The sequence below is a fragment of the Sinocyclocheilus rhinocerous genome, unplaced genomic scaffold (genome assembly GCF_001515625.1).
Source record: "Sinocyclocheilus rhinocerous isolate Xijiao unplaced genomic scaffold, SAMN03320098_v1.1 scaffold453, whole genome shotgun sequence".
Classification (NCBI taxonomy): Eukaryota; Metazoa; Chordata; class Actinopteri; order Cypriniformes; family Cyprinidae; genus Sinocyclocheilus; species Sinocyclocheilus rhinocerous.
In genome coordinates, this window is record NW_015655565.1 from 598,958 (window position 1) to 612,898 (window position 13,941).

Sequence of the window (13,941 nt, forward strand, 5' to 3'; positions counted from 1 at the left end):
CTCACATGATCATCACTTTCTGTGCTACACAAAAAGGGCATCTGTCCAGATCAAAGCAGAGCCAAACAAGCCTTAGAAAATCATTACAGTGATCCATCAGAGGAAGCAAGGGGGGCCAAGCCTTCCCGAAAATGTATTCAATGTATTCAGTGATGGGGTTAACATTTATTTCAATCATTTATCCACTAATTTGTTTAACTCTTGATGTATATAATTAAAAAATCTGGGGTCAGTAAGATTTTAAAAAATATATAAATTAATTTAAAAAATAAGCAAGAATGCATTAAATCGATTAAAAGTGACAGTAAAGACATTTATGTTACAAAATATTTCTATTTAAAATAAATGTCATTCTTTTGAACTTTCTATTCATTAAATAATCCATAAAAATGCATCACCACAAAAATATGAAGCAGTGCAACATTGATAATACTAAGAAATGTTTCTTAAGTATCAAATGAGTCTGAAGGATCATGTGACACTGAAGACTGGATTACTGGATTTTTGATCAAATAAATGCAGCTTTGTTGAGCATAAAAGACTTATTTTCAAAAACATAAAATAATCTTACCGACCCAAAACTTCTGAACAGTAGTGTATAAAGTGAAAAAAATATATACATCTATATAATACGTATATTTATATATTGATTTCTTTAATTTTTCTTTTAAATTATCACTACATGAGGAAGAGAAAGATCACTGAAGAATCACTGTTAGAGGAAGCGTACAGTAAGGCTTCACTTATCACTGAACAACTGACCATGTATGTTCATACTGTAAATTTGTTCATAATATGCGTATACATTTGTATTTGTTCAGGGTGAAAAATTCGTACTGCACCTGTGCCTGAACAGACTCTATACTACAGCTGGATTCGGTAACAATCTTTATGTCTTTCCTAATCTTTATCTATCCATTCTTTCTCCATTACACACACTCTCTCTTGTATCCTCCTGTTCTCCACAACAATTTGCAGTTTCTCTCTTTCAAAGTCAATATTTTCCTCTCATCGCCTCTGATTGCTTGCAGGGAGAGAGAAAGTGAAGCTCATTACTACTGCAACCAGGGTGTTACATCACGAACACACACGCTTATCAGTATTTTCCTAACTCATTTTCAATCTCCCAAGCACTCTTTTTCTCTTTTGTTTTCATTCAGAAAGCAACCCTCTCCCTCAGCGTTCATCTGTCCAGTCCCTCTGTCCCGACACACTGCTTCATTTCCTTTCTGTCTCTCTCTGACAAGTCTCCTCAGGCTCCATCTGCATTATTAAAGGACCATATGCTACTGCGGGGCTGAGCGGACCCAAACCAGACTGTCACCTTCTGACACTCCCTTTCTCCTTTTACTATCCATTGATATTGGTTTAGCATGCTATTGAATGATATTAATGGGAAAGTTCATGTTTTATGAGGTGCTATGCAATAATGCTTCATAACAGCACAGTTACACTACACAGTTAGCAATTATTTTCATATTTATAAACATGCTTGCTATAAACATGCTAATTTTATAACACAGTGCATCTAAAAAACAATTTGGTTTGTTGTTCTTAACTGGTTTAATTTTGTCTAGCTGCTTACCCCATTGGTAATCTTCTGGTCTAGCTGGTCTTCTTGCCAAGCCAAGTTGGCGTTTAGCTGGTTAACCATCTGGATTCCAACTTGACCAGCTGAAAAATGCCCAAATACAATACTTGCAAGACACACACTCACCCTCCGGTGGTATGTTGGCGTTTCTGAGGTTGTCTCGCTCCTCTGTGGTCTCATTGGCCACTGCTGTCCCACTCTTGGTCCTCCTCAGGACACTGAAGGCTCGATTCAGGCGGCGAAAAGAGCGACTACGCGCTGAAGTTCTGTCAAAGTTGCGATCTGTGAATGAATGTGAGAAGGAACTGAGTAAGAAAGGAGGAGAAAGAAACGTTGCTACTAAACATGCCTGGACATGTCCCTCACACATTATGCTGTCCACTTTCAGCCAATCAGAATTGAGTTGGCACACAGTAGCCAATCAAATTGTCTCTCTTTTTTTGAGCATCATAATACATTGCACCTGCAGGCCAAGCGATGAACATCTGAAGCATCACCTGCTGGTGCTGTATTGTGGACACTGCAGTAAGATTATAACTTCTTCAGGTCAGACCTGAATCAGCACAGAAAGTGCAGGACACTTTTTTCTGCATGTCTGTGTAACTTAAGTCATCACAGATGAAAGTTTCAGACAAAAATAAAACTATATTATATACAAGCTTTTAATTCGATACAGCCAAGATTTTTAAACACCCTACAGGTGATCAGTGGAGAAAATATATAAAACTTACAGAGTGTTTGACAAACTAATGATCCGTTAAGTTTGTTTTATGTTCCTAAAGTTAGTTATTATAATTGTGGATTTATTAGAAGTTGAGAGTCTGTGTCAAAACTTGCTGGATCTGTAAAGGTTAAAACACTTTTTCTGTCTCATTGCTCAATTCTTTCAGTCTTTCTGTCCTGATGGACAAAGTTCTGACGGAAGCATTGGCCGGATTGGAGGCAGACAGCTTGTTCAGCTGCAGTGTCACACTGTTTCCAGTTCCAAAGCTAGACATGCTGGTGCAGCAGCATTTATTGTCCCCATTCTCCAGGCTTTACGTTTCGAGGGGATGTCAGAAAATGAAACATATCTGAACTAATTTGTGGAGGTCAGGAACAGGCCTCATAAAGTATTTATAAGGCATATTTGAACTCTTCTCTTTCTCTATATCTTCCTCTTTATTTCTTTAACTGCAGTGTCAATTGTGTGTCTCAGCTGAGCCTTTTCAGACATGCAGTTTGAATAGATTTTTGCGTAAAATTACATAAATGGCACAGAGGGCGACTTTGAACAATGTATACATTAGTCAGATTAACTGTCTCAGTAAATATGAAGGAGGAAAAGACAAAGATTTATAGTTATATGTGAAGGATATCCTCAATGGTAAAATTACCTTTTTCATTCTAAAAAAAAGTTTATGTATATAACATTTTGTTCTGAATTTGTTCTAAATTTCAAAATTTTGTTCTAAAATGTAAAAATAAAAAAATTATAAATGTCATTGTATTGTATATAAATAAATATATAATAAAAGTAATATTTAACAGTCACCAAAAAAATTATATTTAACATTAATATGTATATAAATTATACATATAAAATTATTATAGATAGATATATATTATAAATATAATATTTAGACAAATACACACAAGCACAATGTGTGCACTCACACTCACTCTTCCTCGAACCGCTGCGTGCTGCCAGGCTGGTGGTGCTCCCGGATTGGCTGTTATCTTCCACACTGGGCTCATAGGCAGGGTTAACCAGGCCGGGCTCGTCTGATAGGAGGGCGATAGCGGAGGAGGGGCATCCCTCCCCGGGCAGTGCTGCCACAGTGAGCTCTGAGGTGCTGTCTGTGCAGTCTCCCTCCTGAGAGCGCCGCTTTCTCTCTGCAGAGAGCCCATAATGTGACGCTCCTTTACACCTGTGAAAACACACACACACACACACACACACACACACCGACAAGTAGGTCAGCAAGATACATTACCTTACAATGAACGTGTCATCATCTATGTGCCAATTAGGAAAGCAAAGTCACATAGAGGAGACTGAATAATTACATTGTTGCAAGAGGGTGTATTTGGACTTGTAATTGATTTTTGTGAGTCTACATTCTTGTGTTGCTGATATATTATGCTGCATTGTCTCAGAGGAGACTAACAAACAAAGAGGTTTCACCCCAGGAAGCATGACAAACGAACACAAAGACTAGAATATAAAACACCTCACCTTTGAAATGAGATTCCTTACCTTACAAAACTAATCATGTGCTAAAGCCATCTCTTTATGACCTTACTGTACTCATACACACTGACAGGCAGACGCTATTGTAGATTACATATGAACACATCCAGAAATAGACCTGCGGCTTCAATCTGTACTTGAGAGCATTCCTCAAATGTCATTATGTTCACACACACAGACAGTGAGTAAACCCAAGTAAACCCTCATAGAAGGTCTCAGGTTTTCCTCCATTCTGAATCTGAGCTTCACACTGTCCTATTTGGCGATAAGCAATTTGCCAGTCCACACTGAATGAAAACTTAGAAACTGCTGTACAATGTGACCCAATGTGACATCCAGACAGAAGATATTTGATGTTTTATTTTGGACCAATGAGGTTTCAGTGTGGGCAGGGCTACCCAGAGGTGGATAGTAGACAGACAGAGAGACAGACAGACAGACAGACAGACAGATAGATAGATAGATTAATAGATAGATAGATAGATAGATAGAGACAGACTTCCCAGTTGCGCACTTGATGTAATTGGGTAATTTCATCAATACTAAACAGTTGGATAAAAGCTGTAGTCCTTTACTAACAAGAAAACAATAAAATCATCTCAAACAATTGTAAAGTGAATGATGGCACCATTATGGTGGCTGCTGGAGCAGAGCTCTCTCTCTGAGGGCTGGCTGTGAAGAGATAAATCAATGGGCGGACACATACAGCCAAAAATATGTGTACAGCACCAGGACAGATGCCATGCCTTGGGGACCTGGTTTAAAATAAAGCATTTTGTCTTAGTATTCATGCCTGTCTTCACCCTCATAGATGCCACAAGAGAGAGAAAGAGAGAAAAGGTATGTGTGGCAGAGAGCTTGACACTGGCCATATATCTCACTTACTACTGACCACTGATTGGAGTGCCTCAGGTGTGCAAACTTAATAACCACCCTAAAAGAGCAACGGCTGCTTTCAATCAGCTTCTGTTACAGTACTGATGAAAGATCTCAAATCATGCCTCACACTGGTCGATTGACAATGTGTCAGGATAAAATTACGGCTTAGGAGTTTTTTGTGATGACAACTACTACTTGACAGACAGACCCACAGACAGACTGATAGAAAGATGGATAGATGGATGGATGGAGTCATTTACAGCTAACTGGTAAGAACTGTATAGTCAATGAAAGGCACTCTTTGCCTCTTCTGTGGCCACCAAAAGCAATTAGTGTGATTACCTGAGAGGGAACCATCATCTCATTACAGTTTATTGAGATGCACCTGTATATTATATAACAAAAAGGGGCTCCATGGAGACCAACCAGTGGTCAGCTGAGTTGGGACAATTCACTTCAGCATCTTTCCCCCGTGATTTGAGTCTGTCAGTCTAAACGCTTACATCATTCATAAAGTTGTGAAGAAGAGTCTCTTAAGTGAGTTGCATATCTAATAAAGCCAAGTTTTACTCTTCTCTAAGTGGAGAGAGAAGAAAAGTAAATGGCAGGTTCATGAAGGGTTGTTGATTTTTGTTTGTTGGAAAATGAAACAAAATGAAAAACAAAACAACAGATATTTACTTGAGAATCAAAATGACAAGATCTTAAGTTTTGTTTTCTGAAAAAAAAAAAAAAACAGTTAAGTGAGTTTTTGCTTAAAAAAATACTGATTAAGACATTTTTTTTTTTCAGCGTTGACCAAACAGTCCTCAGTGAACTCTGAACACTGTAGCAAATGATACTATTTGTGTTAATATAAGAACAATATTAATATCAATAATAATATTAGTTAAGATTGCACAGTGCTGTGCAGTGTGTTTGTATGCAGAGAGAAAGAGAGAGTCTGAGACAAAGAAAAAGATGCGACACAATGGTCTTGTCTGTTCCTTCATTAATGGGCTTAGGCAGATGTTAATTAAAACAGGCTTTCCTGCTAGAGATAAAGCAGCAGTCTGTGGTCTGAAGTCATAAGCCATGCCTTTGTGCTGACAGACTCACACATAAACCATGCAGCCACAATAACAGCAATCCAGAGGTTATTGTTTAATCCAACCATCCCATTATATGAATGATGGCATGTGTCAGTCACCTTGCACCCAATTTCCTCTTTCATTTTCATTCTCTCACACACATATATGCAGCCATATGGACGGGCAGCAGGACACAGAGCAACAGAGAGAAAGAGATTAACAACTCTTATGCACTTTTCCATCGCTCTCTCACCATGTTCCAGTCTTTCTTTCATTCGTTCACTTCCCTCCATCTCTCTCAATCTTCCCTGGACCCCGACCCTCAACAACTTCTTCTCATGCATCCTTTTCGCTTCACTGTCATCCATCCTGCATTCTTTCAGTTTAAATGGGCCTTTAGTTTTCTTGAAGAGACAGTACATCTGAAAATTATTATTATTTTTATAGTCATTATTTACTCATCCTCATGTTTTTCCAAACCTGAATGCTGTTATTGTTATTATTATTATTATTAATTTTTTTTTTCATGGAGCAATGAATGAATAAGCAAGCACCTTTTTCCAGTTTGGATGTCATTATCATGAAATGTCACTGATTCTAGAGTTTTTTTAAACAAAGGGTTTTATATTACTTTTAAATTTTATATACATTTTATATTAAAATTTTATTTCAGTTAACATTTAATTTATTTTTAAGTCAGGGTTATTATAGTTAACTAAAGCTGAAACCATTAAAAAACATTTTCATTACTTGAAATAAAATAAACATGAACTAAAATAAAACATTAAAAACAAACTTATTATTTTATGACTGCATGTTTTTCATTTTCTTTTAGTTTAACTTGATGTAAAACTAAAACTGAAATAAAAATATGAGATAGACATATTAAAAAAAACGATAAAAACAAAAAATGACAGTAAAACAACAAAATTACTAAAACTTTATCTAAAATTAAAATGAAATAGCAAATCTATAAATAAAAACTCATTTAAAATATTGTTTGAAAAATATAATAGTATCTCAATGATACTAAAACAAGTAAAACATTTTTCATAGGGTTTTGTTTCATTTTAGTTTTAGTATACTAGTTTTTAGTTTAGTTTAAGTTCAGTACCTGAATTATTTTTATTAATTAATTAATTCATTCATTCATTGAGAGAGAGAGAGGTGCATTCGACAGACCACTAAAATCAAACTTCTATCTTGCTCTTCATTTTCATTTTTTCCTATTTTTGATTGTGATTGTGGAGATGTAGGCCACAGCCTGGAGAGACCTCATAATGGCCTGACAAAAAGAGGGAGAATTATGTGCTCCTCTCCTCTTAATAATAATGAAATTAATCTCTAGAATATTTCGCTGGCTACTTACAGCTCGGACACACTAAATCCAGTACACTAAGTCTTCCAGTACACTACAGACATCAGTATACACAGTGGTCTGAATCTAAGTCATCAAAACCTGATCGACGTTTCAATCCTCTTTTGAGTGAATGGATTATCCTGAACCTACCCTAATAACAGCTCTAAGACTGGGATGAACTAGTCTTAGACACATACAAACATATTTCCATCAGAGCGAGATGCCAGACTCAATTCCTGAAACTGACCTAAAAAGACCTCCACACAAACACACACATTTAGTGTGTGTGTGTGTGTGTGTGTGTGTGTGAACACAATATGTGCCAGTCATATTTTCAGTCTAGTACTGTTGCAGGACTGGTTGTTTTTTGACTGATTCTCATGGTGGATGTTAGAATTTTGTTATCTATCACATAAACACACATGGTAACATTTTTGAAATATATACTCTTGACTGCAAATTTTGCAATGCGATGTATTGCAACATTTTCTAGAACTGTCATGATTCAAATTCATAATGTTTATTGACATGAAACATACTAATTTCTGATCTATTTACTTTCTTTTTTTCATGCAGCATTAATTATGCTTTGCTTATATTATATTATATTATATTATATTATATTATATTATATTATATTATATACGTTGTATTTTTGTCACATTTTATTATATTATATTATATTATATTATATTATATTATATTATATTATATTATATTATATTATATTATATTATATTATATTATATTATATTATATTATATTATATTATATTATATTATATTATATTATATTACACACACACACTCACTCTCACACACACACTGCAGCAGTTAAAGAGCTGGAGACTGTAGTTGTCCGACAGACAGCATTGCAACGCAACGCTGCACCAGCACAGAATGCATTTTCTGACAAAACTGCAGCACATTCAGTTCCGATTGACATCTGAAATCTCAGAGCACTGCAGGATATTGTGTCAGTATATTCTTGAACTACCTGGGGACCAGTAAAAGAATAACAAATAATTATTTAAATGTAAATGTATATAATTAAAAATTAATATTATATTATATTATTATAGTATATTAATTTGATGTTAATTTATATAAATTATACAGTTAAACTAACAGTTGAGCGATCATAATGTATGAAACTATGTCTAGTTTATAGTAATTTAAGACTCCAGATATAGTGTGTGTGATTGAGTGATATACTGGAGAGGTCTTGCCATTTCTTCACAGTTTGAACAGTTGTAAAGAGAAATGCATCATTGGAAAGTTGTGCTCGGTCTGTCTGATCTCTTTAATTGCTCTGACATGTTTGACTTGGGAGGCATGCACACTAGTGATGCGCGGATGGCGGTTATATCCGCGGGCGCTGCGGATAATCCGCGGATCGGGTGGGTCGGGTAATAAAAAAATGCATTCTGATTATTTGCGGGTGGGTCGCGGGGGGATAAAATAAATCATTAATGATGCAAGTAACTACATTTTCTAAATTATGAACGTGTTTTAAATAGGCTACAGAAATTGAATAAACTGTAAATTAACATTAAAAGTTATTCAACAAAACATTATTTAGTCAAGAGCAGTAAGGGATTTTCTCTGTCTTTTGTTGTTTGATTAACATTAATAAAAGACGGCACAGCTTTATTAGGCTGCTGTCACAAGACCTATTTCACGGATCCAATACTGATACTCATGCGTTTTGTTTTGCAACTGTTTACATTAACTTAAAGGGGTCATATGATGCTTTTTTAAAGATTCGGGTGACGTTTTAGCTCATCCGCGCATCACTAATGCACACACATATAAATGCACTTTAATCAGTCTTTGTGAAGTTTATCAAAGGAGGTGTCTTCCTCCTTATCTGTACTTAATCTGCTGATGGGCTTGAAGATCAGAGCTTCAGTGCAGCAGGAGGAAGGATTAAGGAAAGTAATAATTTTGGGGAGAAAAAGACTGGAAGGAGGAGGGAGAAGGAGACGCAAATCTTTTTTCTTTGGGACTTTTGGAGTTGTGACGTATTCACGTCCAGCAATTCATTGTCTGGAGGATTACACACTCATAGCAAAAGCTCTGAGAGAGCTATTAAGACCGGAGAAGAGGAGAGACAGATGAATGGCCAAGGAAAACTAATTGGCGGACATTTTTAAAATCCATTTAAATTTCTCATAATTTCACATCCTGTTTTTTCTCCCCCTTATCCTTTAGTGAACTCTCTAGCTGTGCTACTAGCAACACCAAATGGAGCTTGGAATTGGTCGGGCAAACAGATAGCCCCAGATATATATATACAATTAATTAAATTAATATATACAATTAACTAAGTATTTTTAAAAATCCACATATAGGAAACTGGTTGTTCTTACTCCAGATTAATTTAGTCTATATCGTTTTTAAGTTTTATTTATTATTTTTAGTTTGTTTAGTTTTAGTTATTTCAGTACTTAAACTACAAAATGTTTAGATTTTTTTATGGTTTTAGTTCTAGTTTTAGTTAACAAGAATAACCTTGGTCCTTATTGCATCTGAAGTTGCATTGGAATTAAAAATACAAATAAAAACACTTTGCCCCAAAAATAAAACTTTACATTTATCCCATGTGAACAGTGACACAAACACTGACAGCATTAACCAGTTCCTTGTGCTGAAACTGTCATGTGACTCACTCAATCTCACACTGGCAGCCTGCAAGGACAATTATGCAGACCTCCCTTTTCCTTCACCATCTTTCTCTCTCTCTCTCTCTCTCTCTCTCTCTCTCTCTCTCTTCATCCAAAATCACATAATGAGTAGCTACTGCATTTGATGAGAAACTTACTTCACAACCATTAAAAAGTGTTCTACACTCTCAAAAAAAGGTACAAAGCTGTAACTGGGGCAGTACCCTAAGGTACAAAAGCTAAAAGGTACATCTTTGTACCTTATTTAGCCCTAAATGGTACATAATAGTACATATTTGTACTTAGTACTTTACTTAGTAAAGTATTTTTACTTTTTTGTACCTTTTTTTCTGAGAGTATATGAGTGTATAAAGTGGACAGTCCAGTCAAGTCACTCTTTCCACGGGCCATTTGCATTTCCTTTTCTTATCATCTACCCACCATTATGTCGCTCGAAACTCATTTGACAATCAAAAAACACATCAAAATGCTTGGTGATTACTATCTCCAAAGTTTAGTTGCAATTTTACTTGATTTATTAAAATATGTATTAGGATTTGTGTTTTGGCAGTCTATATATTGTGGGATGAGTATTTCATATCTTTCTATTTCTGCTTGCACGCTGTCTGTATTTTCCATGCAAACAGGAAACACACACCCTTCACTTCCTGTGCCTTTCCTACACTCTCTTACTGTCTCCCAGCAGTGACTGAGCACCCAGCCCAGGTGTAGATCCGGCCCTGAGCTCAGGTGCTGAGCAGGAAAAAGGATTCTGCCAACTCTCTGTCTTGGATGCGGCTAAAGTGTTGAATTAGCAACAACGTTTTTGCTCTTTCTGCTCCTCATCATCATTAAGCTGATGAGGAAGGCGAGAGGACGCAGAACAACTGCAGAGCAACTGCAGGACAGACACTTAGGCAAGAGCGTAAGACAGTCTGTTGAACTCTTGCTCTCTGGGGAAAGCGCTCAGAAGCAGTATTTGACTCTGCAGAGGAGAACGTGGCAGTCACATGTAGGTCATCCTTTTCATTTGTCTGAAGACTGCTTTGATTTTGCAGCCTCGCACCAGTTAAAGGTGCATGTGCATGTAAAAGCTGAAATTAAAACTTAATGAGTAATTACAAGGAAGGAAATCTGACAAGAAGTAATTATTAGGAGATAGCCATTTATCTTTGAAATCTCTTATTAACACTCGGGATTAAACCGGACTTTGCCTCTGTCTTTTGTAAGCTGTGCCACAATTCAAAATGATAATTGCCTGACAGGGATGCAACAGACACTTTTTTAGGGGGGTATGTAGACGCCTATTTGACCCCCATTTCATTTATCAACCTTTTTTTGTGAATACTGTATAATGCCAGAGATCTGAGATCTTTCATTGTATGATAATGTGCATTATATTTGCAAGGTTAACTCAACTACTGGAAGTAAAAGCTTGCATAAAAATATTTAACTTAATTACATGCGCAATTTTTTTTTAAATTAAATTAAATTTAACCATAACTATTTCAGCCGTATTGGACATTAATATATAATGATATTTTGTGTATGTGTGTGTGTGTGTGTGTGTGTGTATATATATATATATATATATATACATACATACACACATACATATATATAAGAAATTATTGAATTATATTAAATAAAAAATTTTTGAAAAATGTAACGGCAACACTGTTTTCAACATTAATAAGAAATGTTTCTATAGCACTAAATTAGCATATTACAATGATTTTTGAAGTATCTATTAAAATATATATTACACCATAAAAAAAAGGTTATTTTAAATTGTAATAATATTTTACAACATTACTGCTTTCTCTGTATTTTGATCAAATAAATGCAGACTTGCAGACAAAAATATTTAAAAAATTTCACTGGTAGTGGATATATGTATATCTACATACATTCTGTCTGTTCAGTCAGTGATGGTTCATATAGTACATATTAATTTAATGTCAACATCAGTGGTTCCCACATTTCTTTTCTCTATGCAGTTTGCTGTTTGTGTGATGTGCCTTGGCACAGATAAGTAGATGGGTTATGCGGTCACTGAGTGAGCCAGCGAATGCCGCAGGACAAACCCGCTCACGTTCAGCGGTCATCCACTCACTATGCCTGAAAATAAGGTCACCACGGCAACATGCGGCCCCACAGCTACGGCCCTGTTTTCTCACTACATGCATGTCACCCTGATGACGACATGCTGCTGTCTGACCAGAGCCATCCGCTGCATGCAGACATACACAAATGCACATACACAAAATCAATCACCGTTCCCCACACCCATAACTGATCTATTCCTACTAAAAGAAAAATATAAACCAGGCCGAAGTACACAAATCAAAACCATATTCTTCTAGAGTCTCATACTGACAGGGATCAGCCTTCCAGCCGCTCTCATTCACATTCTTATGAGTCAGAGCAGACAAGCCATTTTCAAACACAGCTGTATCGTGCAGATATCTGATTCACAAGAACTGTGTTTCCAGCCCACATACGCCACTTTAATGTATGAAAGCTCTAGACATTGATAGCACGGCCCTCAAGAAGTGTGATGTCCTACCTCTAAAGTACATCTTATCACTTCAACACTTTCTTTTGAGGTAACCTGACATCACATTAATGTTAACAGAAGCTCCTCACACCCATCTGGGCAGTTAAAAAGTCAGCTTTAAATGTGGACAGACAAGATGATGATCTCATTAGTATTCATAGGCTTTAATGCGAAACATTTATATTTACTTTTTTACGTTTGGATTGACACAAAATGTACAATATCAACATATTGACAGCATCTTCTTCTGATTACATCAATGCTCAAGCACACTCATTGAACTATGGAAAAACTTTGTCAGAAAACTGTGGCAGTGCTAACCATTTAATTCTAATTGAAAATTGCAAATGTTGGATGGACACATAGTTCAATAATGCTTTGTTATGTGTCTAGAAGCATTATGTGTGAGCGTTTTTTCTTAAATACCACCCGATAAAGCATGTGCAGACACATCCAACATCACACAAACATGAAAAGGCACATCTCAACATACCTTTACATAAGATGCACCTACACATCCATAAAAGTGTTGGGAAGCAGAAGTGTTTTGGATGAATAGAGCTGGACATCAGATAGGAAGAGAGGTTGAGTGTGTTAAAATACATTCTCCTGTCCCTGTAATATACAGAGACTATTATAAGTGATCCAATGGCAAACTAATTTTCTAAACCGAGTGTAAATAATGACTATGATTAAGACTGTGACAATGGCACTATCGAAACATCCTGACCAGTCTGAAACTTTGGCCCAACCAGTGGCACGAGATTGAGGCGAGGCTACCTGCTTGCCCAATATTGTTTTTGCAATACCGTTTGGTGACACTAGTGGTGCAGAAATCACACAAATCACCTTTAAACTGCACGCAGTATTAGTAATGCTGTTAATCGCAACCCAGGTACGTATTTGCCATGAGACCGGGTAGGTTCATGTATTGTGCCCCTGAGAACAAACACACACATCAAGTATCTGCATAAAAAAACATCTGCAACAGTGCACAGAGAAGATTAATGTTTAATTCAAAGACTAATTAAGCATCTCAAAGCATAAGAGAGAAAGGGTTTGGTGACACTAGTGGTGCAGAAATCACACAAATCACCTTTAAACTGCACGCAGTATTAGTAATGCTGTTAATCGCAACCCAGGTACGTATTTGCCATGAGACCGGGTAGGCTCATGTATTGTGCCCCTGAGAACAAACACACACATCAAGTATCTGCATAAAAAACATCTGCAACAGTGCACAGAGAAGATTAATGTTTAATTCAAAGACTAATTAAGCATCTCAAAGCATAAGAGAGAAAGGAAATGTGTGTAATCAAAGGAAGATGGGCAGCCTCAGCCGAGATCAAACATTCAGGATATCAGCTCTGACAGACACTGTTTACACCTGGAATTAACATTAATTTTACAAATGGCCAGTTCTATATACAAGTGTAAACACGGTCCAAAACAGTGTTGATCCGAACACTCAGGCGACATACGGAGGTAGTCAGAAACGCATTGGACCACATCGCATTTGTCCCAGACAAAAATAAAAGGACCTTATATTCGCCTCTCAGTCATCAGTTGGACTAAAACAAGGG

At 36.4% G+C, this 13,941-nt stretch overlaps 1 protein-coding gene across 4 annotated transcripts in view; it reads right to left on the reverse strand.

The window, feature by feature from the left end:
* lnx1 (ligand of numb-protein X 1) overlaps positions 1–13,941 on the reverse strand; it is a 36,444-nt gene that overhangs the window by 13,047 nt on the left and 9,456 nt on the right. For 3 of the 4 annotated variants that reach the window (XM_016525445.1, XM_016525446.1, XM_016525448.1), the window contains 2 exons: positions 3,248–3,501; positions 1,718–1,873 (listed from right to left, as the gene is read on the reverse strand). In XM_016525445.1, coding sequence (XP_016380931.1) covers positions 1,718–1,873; positions 3,248–3,501 — 410 coding nt within the window. The remainder of the gene's footprint in view (positions 1–1,717; positions 1,874–3,247; positions 3,502–13,941) is intronic. The other variant, XM_016525447.1, reaches the window with a different exon arrangement.